The sequence below is a fragment of the Pomacea canaliculata genome, linkage group LG1, assembly GCF_003073045.1.
Source record: "Pomacea canaliculata isolate SZHN2017 linkage group LG1, ASM307304v1, whole genome shotgun sequence".
In the NCBI taxonomy this organism is placed as follows: Eukaryota; Metazoa; Mollusca; class Gastropoda; order Architaenioglossa; family Ampullariidae; genus Pomacea; species Pomacea canaliculata.
In genome coordinates this window covers 4,983,861-5,000,239 of record NC_037590.1, presented here as the reverse complement: position 1 = coordinate 5,000,239, position 16,379 = coordinate 4,983,861, and the positions used below count along the sequence as shown (strand labels likewise).

The 16,379-nt window shown below is 34.9% G+C and overlaps 1 protein-coding gene across 9 annotated transcripts in view; it reads left to right on the top strand.

The window, feature by feature from the left end:
* The window catches only part of LOC112558319 (voltage-dependent T-type calcium channel subunit alpha-1G-like), a 116,282-nt gene that overhangs the window by 67,912 nt on the left and 31,991 nt on the right, over nucleotides 1-16,379 (top strand). For 5 of the 9 annotated variants that reach the window (XM_025228747.1, XM_025228776.1, XM_025228758.1 and 2 more), the window contains 8 exons: nucleotides 238-1,048; nucleotides 6,069-6,275; nucleotides 7,290-7,411; nucleotides 7,957-8,108; nucleotides 8,983-9,168; nucleotides 12,322-12,475; nucleotides 15,352-15,507; nucleotides 16,038-16,203. In XM_025228747.1, coding sequence (XP_025084532.1) covers nucleotides 238-1,048; nucleotides 6,069-6,275; nucleotides 7,290-7,411; nucleotides 7,957-8,108; nucleotides 8,983-9,168; nucleotides 12,322-12,475; nucleotides 15,352-15,507; nucleotides 16,038-16,203 — 1,954 coding nt within the window. Of the gene's footprint in view, nucleotides 1-237; nucleotides 1,049-6,068; nucleotides 6,276-7,289; nucleotides 7,412-7,956; nucleotides 8,109-8,982; nucleotides 9,169-10,713; nucleotides 10,832-12,321; nucleotides 12,476-15,351; nucleotides 15,508-16,037; nucleotides 16,204-16,379 lie in introns of all 9 variants that reach the window. The other 4 variants (XM_025228806.1, XM_025228799.1, XM_025228786.1 and 1 more) reach the window with 2 other exon arrangements.

The window sequence follows — 16,379 nt, the reverse complement described above, 5'->3', positions numbered from 1 at the left end:
ATTATCTGGAAATATTGCTTTAGATGCTAAAATGTTTTTTGTTTTAGCTTTTTTCCTATAATGATCATTATATTTATATTTTTTTATTTTCTGAATATATCTTTTATTATCTAAATTTTTTGTCTTTGGTATTGGTATATAAACAGCAGAGGGAGCTAATGAAGGTAGATTTAAACTCATTTTACTGTATCATTTATACCATCTACCTCATAACAGGCATGTTTGATTTATTTTCAGATTGGTTCATTTTTCATGATCAACTTGTGTCTTGTTGTGATTGCCACCCAGTTCTCTGAAACCAAAAAGCGGGAGACAGAACGAATGCTTCAAGAACGAAAGCGTTTTCAGTCATGCAGTACATTAGCCAGTAATTCAGAACCTGGGGGCTGCTACTCAGAGTTGTTGAAGTTGTTGGTGCAGCTTTGGCGGCAAGCAAAGCGGAAAATTATTCGGGGCTACCGCAGGACTCGTGGCAAGAAGAGGCAAAAAATTAACCCAGAGAAATCTATTTCGCTCCGCAGAAAACGGACTAAAAAGAAAGGTACCGTTCAGACCATATACATACATCCACCACCCCACCAGCATTACCTCCACCATCACCACCACCACCATTACCATCTTAACATTGTCAGCCCCGATAGGTACCCATCTCGGGCAGACTCTTCTCCCACAGCCCCTCGCGCCAGTCCAGAGGCCTCGGATGTGGACCCCATCTCGTCACCTAGACGCCCAAACTTTCTCATGCTGCCTGGCAACAGCTATAGCCTGAACCCGTCGTCGGAATCGCTCAACACTCTGGCGCTTGGGGCAGTGGAGGTGTTCAGTCCAGCCCTTTTCAAGTCCCAGCAGTCGACGCCCAACCACCTGGCAGCCTTATTGCCCTTGACGCGGACTCCATCATTCAATAGCAGTGTTACTGGTAGAGCCTTGGCCTCGCTGCCTGAAGTACTTGCGGCGCATGGCGCCAAGAACGCGGCTCTTGCCGCCTCCAATATGCTTCTCAACTCTGACACTGAGCCCAATAAGCTACAGTCTGTAGCTGATAAAGGTAAGTTAGGCTGACTACTAGCCTTTCTCTCGGTATCAGCCTACCACCCAAAGCCCCTTCTATTTCAATCCACCCAAGTTCACTCCCCACCCCTACTTATTTTTTGTCTTTGCATGTGGAGCCAGCATAGCTTCAACATAATATGGGGATTACCAAAGCTTGAAAGATGCGTCTGTTTTGTGAAAATAATTTATGAAATACATGGGAATATCAATTACTGTTGTGGCAGTAGGAAGGGAAGTCGTTGGTCAAAGCAGCTGTTAATCGATGGTCCATATCCGGTAAGCACTTTTGTAACAAGAACATTTTTAGCAGACCTTTCCAGTATTTTTATATTTGTAGTACTATGTATATTTTTGTAAATACTAGATTTTTTGTAAATTTTTATTGTCTAATTCTATATTATTGTTGAATATGTTGATACCATAAAACTTAGTGACAAAGCTGCATGCATTTTTATTGTACTAAATGATTTTATTAAAGGAAAAGAAAAATTGAAATTTTATTACAGAAACCAGTCCAGCACTTTACTAAGCTGATTGTCTTTCATGTTTTTAGTGAGCTTAACAAAACAAACAAAAAAACAGATTTCTGCTCACTGACCTTTATTGTATGCAAAAAAAAAAATAACAAAAACAAACAGTATTAATTTCCTTGGCTTAAATTGTTTGATATTTAAATGTTTTTAATGGATATGAAGCTTGCTGACTCCACAGTTTCAATTTCTTTGCATAGCCCTTTGTAGCTAGTGTTTATTTTTAGGGTTGCTTGAATCACACACAGATCTTTGGGACTAGCACTTGTCAGTCCATTCAGATAAGAACTGTAGTATGTTAAACACACATAAAAAGGATATAAAAATTAGGCTACTATTTTCAAAACATGGAACACAAGTCGACTTTATGGACGGCAAATGAATGTCCCAAATCAAAACCTTATTATGCTTTTGTTTCCAGTGTTTTCAGAAGGACTATTCTCATCTGAGGGTAGCAACCAGTTTGTTTTTTATTTCTCCTTTTTATGTTAAACTTTGTGATATGTTTCGAAATGGTAATGGCAATTGAAGTACCACTGTTCCTTTTCTCCCATAATGAATTCTTTCTTCGGTAGTTTTGTGGCTCATCATTTCTCATCTCTCAGAAGCTCCAGCAATACTTTAGCTATTGGATGGTAAAGGAACAATTACCCTGTTCTGCTGTTTTTATTCTTGCGTGCTAAAAGGTGCATGATGTTTTGCTTTCCAGGTGCAGCTTTCCAAACTTTAGACACATTTTTTTAACTGTAATAATCCCAGGAAATTCACATTGATCCTGTTGTGCTCTTTTTTTCGGGTTTCTTCCCCCTGCATCCCTTTTCTAGCCACTTCACTGTTGAATTTTCTTCTGAAACTCAGATGAAAATAGTCTTGTTTGTTGTTATCTGCAGACACACCATAAAATTTTGTGAATTTTCACCGCAGTTAGCTTGACGAAAACCAATTGTATTGATATATCTGTTTAAGTCATGATTAACATCAGACACAAAAGGTTTTATAAAATAGTTTGAAGGTAATTGCTGCCCACAAATAGAAACTATATTTTATGGTGTGTCTCTTGGACATACCTATGATTCTGTAAAAACCTTGATGCCTGACTGGTCCTGAGGATTCTGAAACACGGCTTATTCAGTGTATAAAGAGCCAAACGTCATACACCATGCAATCATATGTTACTAACGGATATGGGAAATGCTTTTCCTGCCAAATCTTTCTTAACACCTTGTAATCCCTGTAGACACACTAATCTTGACGTGATTCTTGTAGCCCTAAATATAAAAATGCATATATTAAACTAATAATCATTTTTAAAGTGCACAAAATTTATGCTCTTTCTTTTATGTTGTCACAGGATATTAACAATGTCATTTTATGCTTTTCAACTACATCTTAATATATAGATTGAATATTCTCACATCATTACAGAGCATGAGTCAAGATACAGTATTTGTACTTATGCACATGACAAAACCAGGTATAATTGGACAAATGTCATTTTGAATAATGTTTATGGAATAAATTCAATCCATCTTATGATAATTTGAATGACGTAGGTTTGAAATTAAATATTTTGTGCAAATTCATTCTCTATGCATTATAATTTATAAACAACATCCAAGCTTTAGAGGACAAAAGCATGTAGCTGAAACATTTGAACGAGGTGTTTAAAAGATACAATATATAAATGAAACATTTGCTATTTAAGATTTCCTATTTATTATGTTTTCTGCTTGGACAGTCCTTTTCATAAAACAACAATTTCGAAAAGGAATGAAACAAATTTGGAAAAAAAAATTTTCATTTGCATTTCCAAAAGACTTTACCCTAAAGTTTCTCAAAAAAGTGTTTTATTTATTGGACAACACAATATTAAAAACTAAAATAATTTATATTTAGAGCATACAAAATCTGAAGATCAGATAATTAGAATAAAAGTCATACAAATCAGGCAACAGAACAAACAATATTCAGGTATCAGAAGTTACTGTCTGGAATAATGTTTTCTAAAGAGATGTGTTATAAAGCCATCAGTTTTATCCTATGGCAGAACAGAATGGCTGGACCTGGAGGAGGAGGGTGATGGCACTTGTCATACCAGATGGAAGCAATTAGCAAAGTATAACCACTAGGGAAGTTGGTACTGCATCTGCTCCTCACCTCCCACCCCCAGGTCAAATCATTATTTCCTGCCAGGATGGAGAAGCTTTTCCTTTAAGAACACAAATAAATACCTTAGCTGATTGGAAACCTAAAAGAAAGTTAGTTCCAGTGTGTGAGGGTACACAATAGGAACAACAAAAGCTGTAACCCTAAAGACCTAGTCATTAAACTTAAAAGATTAATGTGCTACACGTTGCAAAAGTAATATAAATATTATGTAAAAAATCTGGAAGTATAAAGCATTGTTACACAATGGACAAATATGCCAATACATATTTTGGTCAAAGTGGAACATTGGGCTGGTAAAATAAAAGTTGGGGATATGTGTGTTGTCTCCTTTAAATGTCATTTATAGTGGACAGATGAAATTTGAAAAGGAAGCAGCAAAAGCATCAGCTTGTTTAGCTAACGTATTCATCTAAATAAAGAATTGGTCATGGGAGACCAGTCACAGGCTTATGCAAAACAAGTGGGACACCTTGAAGCAAACACTGGACATCTTCCTGGCTTTATATGCATGAACTGCATCTCTTAAGTGTCCTGACCCGGTTTGCAATCACTTATATTTGCTTCACTGATTTGCATTTAATCCTTCATGTATTGTCACATCCTTTTGTGATCTCCTATCTTACCTGTGGTAAAAAAATAATACATAAATATATTTTAAAAAAACGCTTCAATTAGTCAGAATGAATAGGATAAAACATTTAAACACTTGCAGGCACCACCTCAGCCATCATCTTATTAAAGATTCATCCTGTGTCTTGGCACATGACTACCATAGCAGGCTGAACTTGAGCTATAAGATCTGTACCTGGACATAATAGTGCTCTTAACCCTTTATGCTCATCTTCAAACAATTACTGACCAGAGGATGTATACATTTGGTTACATTATTTTCTTAGAGATCTGTAACATACATGAGTTCTGTTTTGAACAAATTAACCAGTCACAGTTACAATTTTAATGCCAAGTCATGAAAGATACAAATTTCTTTCATCTTTTCGAATTTTCACAGTTTATTCTTATGGCAAGTGCTTATTATTCTAGCTATAAATGCTTATTAAAAAGCCAGATCATATTTTTAAATCCAAGAAGTTTGTAAAACAAAAATCTTAAGTTTATTATTTCTTATACCCTGTAGATGCAATGTATGTTGCCTTTAGCGAGTGTAGCTCAGTAAACTACTGCAAAATTAAAAATAAAAAAGCCCACTCAACCTGCTTTGCTTGAATAATGTGCTTTAATCCCTAACATTGAAATGTTGTAGAATTAGATCAGTCTGCAAACCACTGTTCTCTTGAGCTTGTAGTCTGTGTCAACATTGAGAGTAACCTTGTACTAAATAACATGCTTCAATGAGGTATAACAGCAATCAGTCAGCAGCGAGAGCAGGCCTCTACCAGTGTCTAGTCACAAAAGATGAGTGAAAACTGCATCGTATGCCAACATCCATCAAGTGTAAAAGAAAAGCATGTCACAAAACAAAGATGGAAGCAATGTTTGCTCATATCATTTTTCAGAATTTCTCATTTTCCCTAAAATAATGCCATTACCATTTCATGTTTTCATTGTTGTCTATGCTCCACACATGTATGTAAGTCTGTACAGACTTAGATGTGTTCTGTGTTTTTATGATCAGTTTTATGCTTAATTATAATGTGCCTAGACAATTTTATTATTTTTATTCCATCTGTATTTGATCTGTATTTGTCCTTGGTACCTACATTGAAAATATATGAAATGACCTTCACAGTTATTGTTTCCTGACCCACTGGTATTTAATACTGAATTTTTTTTGTTATTATTTTGTGGTCGCATGAGTGAAGTCTTTTTTAAAGTAAAATTTGTGAATGCCTTATTACTTATTAATACAAGAATACCTTCCTATTCCTGTTTTCCCTCTAATTTTATACAGAATGTTTAAGTTAAATGATCCACAGTTGTTTAAAATATATTTCCATGGAGTCACCATATCAAAAATTGCCATAAAATGAAGGCATTTTTACACCAGTAGTCTTGCTACAACTTATTTTCTAGTAGAAGATTTACTTCACAGTATCATGTTTCAGTGTGATAACTTTAGATAACATCTGGAAAATGGTGATGAAGTCACACTGATTATTCTTGAGACTTTATCCAGTGTAGTGAATGTATTTCACTACTATTTTAAATTATATGGCTTCAGTTCCAAAGATTCAAATATAATGTTGCACTATCCACCTTACAAAAATTGACAAAGAAACTGCATGGAAATAATCTTTTATTTTTTTTTTTTTTTGAGATTGTTTCATCTCCACGAACCATGGCGCCATCTCTCCACAGGTCTATTTGCAGACAACCTACTCATGGACATAGTTGCTGACAAACAGCTCAGTACACAGTTCTCAATGCAGAGCGAGTGCGACACACACCTAAGCCATTCTGAGCATGAGGAAGAGAGTGAGAAAGATCGCAATGAAAGTGACTCTGAAGGGGATGAAGAGGAAGAAAGGGAGAGCAGCCGTATGAGATCTCCAAGTAATATCTGTGGTATTGTTGAAATAGTCGATTGCGGCTTTTTTTCACCTTCCTTTTGTAGAGTTTGCCAAAAGGGCAAAATGAGCCAATGGATTTTTAACAATTTTATTACTAAAAGTAGCCAACTTACAAGATATTTTTTTCAACCAGGATAAAATGAAACAGCAGCCCTTTAAGGCCTGATTCAGATTTTGAATGTTGTGTTATGTAAGTTTATCATTAACCATTGGCTCATTTTGCCAGTGTGTTCAGTTTGTATTTAATTGTGTATTCTGAAACCAACAAAGTTATGCTGGGGCTTCTATATTTTGCTTGTGAATTTCAGTTACAGCTAGCCTTTGGGTATGTACCAATTGCTTTGGAGTTTTTTGCAATTCTCTTTTTAATAGCTGAATTACTTAAATATTTCCAGGAAAAGAAATGCAATACATATGTTTTCTGATGTGGAAAAATTCTAATTTATTATGATTCTTTTGACTGTCCCCACCAACCCCATCCATGCTGTTTTATTATTCCTATTGGAAAATCTTGCTTTTTTTTTATTATGTGGAAAACTATACTTTCACCAGGATGCATCACTGAAAATGCATGTGCCAGATTATTTTATCCTGCTTCATTTTAAATGGCATGCAGAAGTCCTTCACATGTGCCTTAGCAAAATGTTTGATTTTTTTTATTATATAAAGTGCTGTTAAAGTCAGTCATTTCCTAAAAACATTGATATAGTTCATGATGCTTATCAGAATAAGTGGCATAACTGACAGTATTATAATCAGAAAATGTGATACAAGAACAAAATATTATCAGCTCATTTACTAAAAATCCCAGGCATTTCTGTCACCACTAACTTGACCATGGAGAAATAAAAATCCCCTGTAATCATCACGTACTATGGATTATCAATTTCCGGTATATTTTCAGTTCATAAAAAAAACAACATGATTTGAATGGAATGTTCATGGAACACACCTAAATATTTGTATCCATTTTTGGCTCTTCAGTAATCCTTATATATCTTTACTGCAGCTGTCATGAAGCAGTTCCAGATGCTTTTGAAGAAATTTGTTGAGAGCAACATCATTCATCGCAGTATTCTGGTGGCCATCCTTCTCAACACACTTAGCATGGGAGTAGAGCATCATCTCCAGGTAAGACATTTATTTTAACCCTATTTCTGTCCAGATCTCACGACAAAAATAAAGTTGCACAGATCATTGAATATTGAATGAGTACCTGACTTCTTAGAGGATTGGTTAAAGATTTAGACAGTGAAGGAGAGCAAGTGGCTTTGCATTTGCAAACAATTATGCTGGGCCCAAGATAAGTGTGGTCTCCCTACTGGCTGAAACATCATGGGATTACCTTTATCTTTTTATAATGAAAGACTTCAATCCATGATTTCATCTTCAGGAAAGAGAACTCTGGGCATGCTTCTTCTTAAACATTTTTTAAAAGTTTTCTGCTTTACTGACAAGTAACCCCTCAACACGGTCAGAACAACAAAGAAAATTCATCAAAGAAAAATAAAGTACATTACAAGCTACTTTTACATTTTTTTGGTCTTGTAAGGGATTAAAGCATATAGATGTATTAAGCATTATTTAGTCATGCATTGTTCATAAAAAATATTGAAATAATTTTAAGTTACACTGAATATACTTTTACAGTGTCTTGGATCTTGCTTTGTTTACAGCCCGATTGGCTAACAAAGACTCTTGAGTACAGCAATGTGGTATTCAGTGTCCTGTTTGCCACAGAAATGGGATTCAAAGTCATGGCATATGGCCCATTTGGCTACATAAGTGATGGATTTAATTTATTTGATGGATTCATTGTGATTTTAAGGTAGGATGTTCCTGCAGTAGATTTTGCAATATACTAAATTTAGGGAAGAAGTTTTAGGTGCTGACCTGTTCTCCTTTAGAGCGGTCATGTTTTAGGTACTGTGTGAATGATTTTATTTTTAATGAAATAACATTTATTTCATTTATGCATGTACATTATATTTGCTTTTAACCATTCACAAAGGACTTTTATAGGAGTGTATTGTATCTTGGAATATTGTGCATGCAAAGAACAAGAAGATTTTCACTTTTCCTGGCTTATTTCTGAACAGTTCTAACTCTGTGTCTAGCTGTTCCTCCACAGCCATGACAGTGACCATAGATATTGTATCCTCCTTTAAATCTGAAACCTGTCAAAATTACATAGAGAAATATAAATATCAATGAAAAAGATTTGGTTTTATTGGTGGGCGGATAATTTATTATTAAGTATAAAGATAAAATAGAAACTGCAAAATCTTAGGGGCATTTTAAACATCATTATAAAATTATTGTCTTCTCTTGAATACTTGCTGGTAGCGCATGGACCTTCTCTGGGTGGTCCAAGGGAGGTAACCAATACGCGGCTTCATTTTTTCCCTTGATAGTCTCTATCTCCGGTTACACCCAGCCACAAAATGGTCCTTGTTAACCTTTTAATTTAATTTTTTGTGATTTTGTGCAAAATATAATATTCAATATACCTTTATGACAATTTGGAACCACACAACAGATATTGGTCCATTGGAAATAGTCCTCAGCAATCAAATTTTGAGCCAACAGAAAAACAAGCTTCTAATTAAAGAATAAAGCAATAAGCTATCCATATTTTGTGTGAACATGTAAGTAACAATTACAACAAATTAAGGTGACTGTGCTCCTGTACCTGATTGCAGTGTAGTGGAGTTGGCTCAAGGTGGGGCAAGTGGCTTGTCAGTTCTTCGAACATTCCGACTTCTACGGATCCTGAAGCTGGTTCGATTTATGCCAGCCTTGAGGCGCCAGCTAGTGGTCATGCTCAGAACCATGGACAACGTAGCCACTTTCTTTGCTCTGCTTGTGCTGTTCATGTTTATCTTCAGGTGTGCCCTGCTTTAAATCTGTTACTTCTAAATTACTGACCTTCTTTAGTTTATTATTTATCCTTTTATTTTTATTGCTTTGCCAAAAACTAAATATTAATTAAATTTCTATCTAAACTCGGCATTTTTCTGCTTAATCATAAAATGATCTGTTATAATATATTTTGAACAAAGAATGACAACATTTCAATAAATGTACTTTTTTATTCCCCTTCCATCAATTTTAAACTTCCCACAATCAGTACTTTTACATGCTATCTGCTATTAGGTTTTATAAAATATTGTCCTTTCTGTAAATTTTTTGCCAAATTATAATGATAATGCAATCATAAATAAATGTTTCTATTTATGTTTATATATTTTATATTTGCTGCTTACATGCACATTTTTTGTTTCATGTGCTTTTAGTTTCTTTGTCATACAGATATATTGTACATTGTGTCTCTTTTACAGTGTTTTGTTCTACAAAAATTCTCCAGATAAACAGTCACAAAAGAAAGGCAAAAAAAAAAAAAAAAAAAATTCAACTTTTGTTAATTGTTGAAATTTGAACTGAATTTGTTTTTTCTTATAATCTTTGTCATTTGAACTTCTTGTGTTTTACAAGTCTTTGTTTCCTTCACAATCCATAGAGGTATCCTAAGGAGCCTCTAAATTGAATAGATTTTTGTAAGCCAGGCTAAGGATACGAGTGCAACCCAGCTTTATTGGTTTATTCTAGGGACTGACAACTAAAAGTAGGAAATTTTCAACAAAAATTTATTCCTCAAAATGGTTTGTTAGTCACAGATTTGTGCTTTTTTAATAATAAAGTATTTCCTGCACCATATTTTCATGCCATTATTATGAGACTTTGATAGGAAGATAATTCTTAACATTCAGTACATTTTTGTAGAAAAATAAAGCCTGTTTGTGTGAGATATCTGAAATGTGCAATAAAATACTCCAGGTAAAAGAATACACTAGTTAAAGAATATGATATGACTAGTAAACAACCTATCTATCTGGGAACCACTATAGGTATATTAAAATATATTAGTTTTAATTGAAGAGAACATGAGAACACAGGCCTGAATTTTTCTAATATATATATAGATCATTATTTGTAGCATTTAACACAAGAAGGATCTTATTTTGCAAGGCATATTTTGGTTTCCACCTAATCTTACACTTAGTATGGTTAATTTCAGTTAATGGTTAAATAAATATAATTTCATAAAACCTATTTTATACTTACATTGTTTGACAGCAGAATTGCTAGGATTGTTTTGTACTCCATGTTACATTACTCCTCCTGCTTAATAATAATAGTTAATGTAATCCTTGATGTTTTAAGATTTGTATCACTGGAGAGTCTTATCATGCTGTCTTTTGCCTGTATGTCAATGTTGAGTTTTATGTTGAAATGTTTGTCTACATCATATGTTCAGAAAACTGCCATTTGCTTGTGGGGTTTTCATTAATACTTATGTTCACATCTCTAGCCTCATGATAAGTTTGCTTCATTCCTGATTACTCTCATTCTTTTCTTGATTTCCAATCTAGCATTCTGGGAATGAACTTATTTGGCTGCAAGTTCTGTAATGGCATACAAGGTGCTGGTCGGAAATGTGACCGCAAGAACTTTGATTCTCTCCTATGGGCCATAATTACAGTCTTCCAGGTACTGTTTTCACTAGTCTGCATCCACTGAGGTCTGTGACCCCGACCTTGACCTTGCATGCTGCGCAGTGCCTTGGATTTCCTGTTAACAGTAGTTATGTACCGCTGCTGTTTATGAAGTTGTACCATCAATGGCGCTAACAATGTCTTTGTTCTTGTTGGCTTTTGAGTGCACATAGCATCCGTGTTTCAAAGCCTATAATCTAGAAATCCTGCTTGCCTTTTAAAGATGTGAAATCGTGGTCAGTTATTCTGACCTTATGATTAATAATTACGTACAGCAAAAGAACGAGCTTAAAGTACTATGAATTTGAAGTTTTCAGTTCTTAATTTTAAAATCATAAAGATATTTTCTTATAATTAATTTTTGGTATCACATTATAGCCCTAATATTTTTAAATACAAAATTAACAGTTTGTGGTGGTCCTCCACAAATATATTTCCTGAAAGGGAAATGAGAACAATATTCAGTTTCAAGTCATCAAACAGATGATTGATGGGCCCAGAGTTGCATCTGACTGTATGAAGATAACTGTATGAAAGAAACAATCTAGCAAAAGTAGTAAACCATAGTAATGTACGTTAAAAAAAAATATGTTGCTTTACTCTTTCAGCCAGTCAGTCCATTCCCAAAATGTTTATATACTTTGTCAACATCTGATAGGTGAAGAACAGTTTTGTTAAATTGCTTAGACTCATATCACTTCCCTGGGATCATATTTTGTTCCCTGGCTTAAGAAGGTTTTAGAGTTGCTGGATTTTCTGAGCTGTAAAACACATTTGAAAAGTACCAGCATCTCAGTTCTCCTTCTTGAACCATGACACATCTTGGCAAAAAGATCTTGTTCATCGAACAGCATTCGAGCTGCTATGAAGAAAGATTTATAGATCATCTTTCTGCCTTTGGTTTATTCATAGCTAGAGTCATAGACACATTTGCTTGTAGTTAATCGGGAGAGCATCATTTAGAATTTTGTTCCTTTTGTTCACAATCACTGGTCTTTATTTTATGTGTCAAGTGTGTAAGAACCTTGAGTGAATCAGCTTTGTGTTCTTATACATTGTGTGTAGTTTTTAATTTATTTATTTCAGAGCAGTTCTGCAAGTGTTTTCCTAGCTGTATATGTGCGTGGGTTTTGCTAACTTGTATTCAGCCAGCCATATGTAAACACTGTGACCCTTGACATTAGCGCTATGTAGAAAGATATTTGTAGAGAAAAGAAAAGACACCCAGTCATCACTAATTTTCGACATTTCACTTTACGATCTTTCAAAGCTCTTTATAGAAGAATATGCGTGAAAGTATAGAGTTTGCTTTCCATTCATTCATCTCAAGGGGCACAATGTGGTTGCAACACACAAGCTGTGTTACTTAGTTTGCTAATCTGTCACTTTTTGCAGTGTTGCTATTTTTGACTTTGTCCATGTACTTCACTGACCACAAAAGGAAAAATTCTCATCAGATTGTCTCCTTTACTTTCCTGCATGCAGTATCCTAGGCATGAGTGTCTTTGGTGGTAGATTTTGTGAGCATCCCGATGGGACATCATGCTCCTGCGAGGAACGAAGCAATGCTACCAGTGATTGTCTGTGTGATCGAGCAAACTTTGACACACTCTTGTGGTCCCTAGTAACCGTCTTCCAGGTAATGAACAACAGTCACATACCTGACCAGTCAGCATATTCTTGCATGCCTTAAACACAACAGCTTGCAAACTAACACCACTGCTTTGTTAGGTTACCCAACTCACCAGAAAAAAATTGTGGTAACAACATTGAAGTGATATTTATCTTTTTCTCAACATGAAGCTTTTGTGTTTGGGCTAAGAGGGAAAAAATAGATACTTGAATTTTATATTACATTATCTTTTAATATAAAAATATACACACACCTTTACAGCTTATAAAGAAAGATTGCAAATCAGTTAAGGAGACTGCACAACTGATTCCAAGAAAATTTTACTTAAAGCTTTAGAGTGCTGGTTTTGTGTTCCAGTAAGTCCTTATTCCATACTCAGTATAGATTTTAACCCTCTCTATGCCTAAGTGCCACTAGCTTCTCTACAGACTTCTGGGCTGTCAGATGGCTATGCATCTGCTAATGATTTCCTATGCAAGATCATGTTATTTCAATCCTGTTTCCATTTTCCTTTGCCTGGCTTTCTTGGGACTGCTATTTTTTTATAGGCAGGGAGGATTCCAGTTGATTATCTCCCTTAATTGTAAAGAATCATTTCTCTTTTGGGGCCAAAATTTTGGTCTGTCATAAGCAGTTATTGACACCTTAATTGATCATGGGAGAAGTAATAAACTAAGGTTGCATGGTCTTTCAATTTACCTGCACCATGTTCAAGTTTGCAATGGTGTCTTCCATTTGCTGGCACTTAAGTTTCTTGAATGGTTTACTGTCAGTTCGTTTGAAGTCTTGCATCCACACAGGAACTGAAGTATATGAATTCTATTAGTATTTCTAAATTTGATTTGAAAGCCTACTAGTCAACTAACAATTGCAGTTCTGGCAACTGAATACCCTGGCTACTCTTATAACTTCATGAAGGGTGGCTTTCCAATTACCAGTTAAAAATGATTTGGTCAGTAGGACTCTATTACTTTATCATTGGCTTTTGTATTGTGTCATTATTTTTATGCGAGAGTATAGTTATATTTCCCTTGATGACCAAACAGGTAATTTTCTTCTTAGAAATACTGCAGTCTGCTGCCACAGCCTAGAATTTTTCTTCCTCTTTCAGTTGTTGTCTCCCTTTTCCCTCTTAAATCTTGCTGCTTACGTTCCTTGCATTGAAGTCGCAAACTGATTTCTACATCATGGGTAGATAGTCTTTAATGTTATATCGGATGTGAATTAAATATGTAAAACTTTCTATGTTTCTCTCGTTTTGTCCCCAGTATCAGCTGGTCCATAGCATGTACGTAGGACTGGTAATGAATTGATATGTCAATATCTGATCTACCAAAGACTATCACTAATTAGTCTCCATTCCAGGAAATATTGTACGTTTTGTCTCAGTATAGTTATTGCAATGTCTGACTTTCTTTGCTGACCCTGTTGATTTTGAATAAGTTGTTATGCCACCACTTGCAAGGTCTTCCACATTTATAGAACCAGTGAGCAGATTGGCTATAGCATTCCCATATTGCAGTTGCTGTTGTATTTATAAAAGAAAGCTTTTTTAGTCCAAAACCCACACCCACAAGGTGCAAAATCAGAGCAATTGTATTTTGTCTGACCTCTGCCTCACCACTTATTTGACCTGAGTGACCCTTAGAAGTCAACACTTAGTATGTTTCTACTGGAGCATACTTTTGTGCTTGATGTGAATGAAATGCAGTTTCAAATAAAAACAAGAAAAAGGAATAACCCATTGAGATTACTGAAAACAATGACCATTGGTTTATTGTAGAATTCAGCTTTTAAGGTATGAACAAGTAACTCAGAACATAAATAATACGGGAAAGGAAATCACTGACACTTAAGTATCTATTGGATGTATCTAGTTTAATCTTAAAACTTTATTGATTGACCTCTAGGTATTTTCTTAGAAACAGTGTAGTCAAAGGTACACACATATTATTTTTGCTCCCTCCTTTTGCTTCTATGAACAAAAAAGGAGCAAGTAGAACCCAATCTTGATCATAACTGGGATGCAAACCTTAACAGGTTCAATTTGGTTTCTGTGAGCACATAAATCATAGATGTATATGTCAATATATATAGTGAAGTGAGATATGTAGTTGTGCTATCTCTCACACAGGTAAGGTTTTCAGCCTTTCACTGGTCTGTTGTAGCAGCAACCACAGTGTTGTGTACACATTCACCATAGACTGCCACAGACAAAAAGTAGAGCAATAAATCTCTGTACATAGATTTGTGTAGTACACACACCTCACACTCAAAAGCATTTTGAGTTTGGGATTACATGGCTAAATTATGGCCATTTTATTAAGTTTACAGTTACCTGTGTACATAAATATTTTTACACAGAAGTAAAGCTTTTTTATTTACTTTGATTATGCTAGTTTTTTTCTCAGCAAGCATACGAAAATATTGGCTCAGTATTTTAAAAATCTGTTGAATGCCTATTATGTACAAGTTACATGCAGGACTTCTGCTAGCTAAGAGGAACGTAAATAAATTTAAAGTAAATTTCTGCCTACTATTATGACTTTATTTACTTCTGTATTAATAGATTAAGCCAAGGCCACATACATTTAGAATAGAATTAATAATGTGTTAAAGAACTTACTTAAGTTTAACATCATATTACCTACCTTGACATTTTTTTTAAAGCAACACAAAGAAAGACTACTTACATTTTGTTCAAATTATTGAAAGGTCATATAATGGCAATTTTCTTATTTTACAAATTAATATTTATAAATAATTTTTTATGTAAAGCTAAGAAACTAAGAAAGCTTACCTGTGTTAATTGCAATTTGTTCTTAACAAGAAAGATGTTTATTTCAGTGATTTGTTGTCTGAAGTAAGCAGTTAATGTTTAGGTGCTGACTCAAGAGGACTGGAATACTGTGCTATACAACGGCATGGCACACACTTCCAACTGGGCATCTCTGTATTTCATTGCCCTTATGACCTTTGGAAATTATGTGCTCTTCAACTTACTTGTAGCCATTCTTGTGGAAGGTTTTTCTACTGAGGTAATATCCTTTTCCTTTATCATCACAACAACACTTAGACTTTTTTGTTGGTGTTTCTTGGGTCTTAAGTCTTTCCAGTTTGGAGGGATTTTTAAAACTCATCCATGGAGTAAACAGGGTTGTTGAACTATGAATGTTTGACCAAACTAATAAAAATTAAAATCGTTATCTTTTTTTTTTTTTTGCCTTCTCCTCCTCTTCGGGTGGGTGGGTGGGGGTTCCTTCTCATTTTCCTTCTAATGATAAATAAGATATCCATCACTAATAAATAAGGTATCTAGTACTTGTACACAAGGAATACATCACAAATAAGATATCCATTATGCATGATGAATCCATCACTGATAATGTATCCACTGACAAATAAGGTACAGCTGCTGAGTGAGCAGGGATTCTTCAGTCACTGCCCTGAATCAGTAATGTTCAGTTCCGAAGTTGAGTGCTAGTCTTAAGCAGCCTTTATATGTTTACATATCAAAGGAGCTTGCTTTTAATGTTCAGGAAGTTCAGTCACATTTCTGATGCTTTAGGATGAAGAAAAGAAGCGTGAGAAGCAGAAGGAACAGGAGGAGATAGAAAAGCAAGAGAAGGAGAAGGAGCGGCTCAGATTAGCAGAAAACAACAACATCGAACTGCACAAAGACCAAGACAAGATCTCATCCTCTGAACCAGATCTGAAAAACAATAAAGAAAAAGGTCAGAATTCCTCAGTCTGTGTTAGCTTGTTGCTGGAGACCTTTGCAAAAGACATCTTTGAAGAGCTCAAATTATGATAGTCTGAATTTTCTGTTTTTAAACAAATTATTTTTGTCCTCTTTTAGAGGTTTCTCTTCAAGAAATATTTTGTTCATGCTTGTTTTGTAAAACTCTTG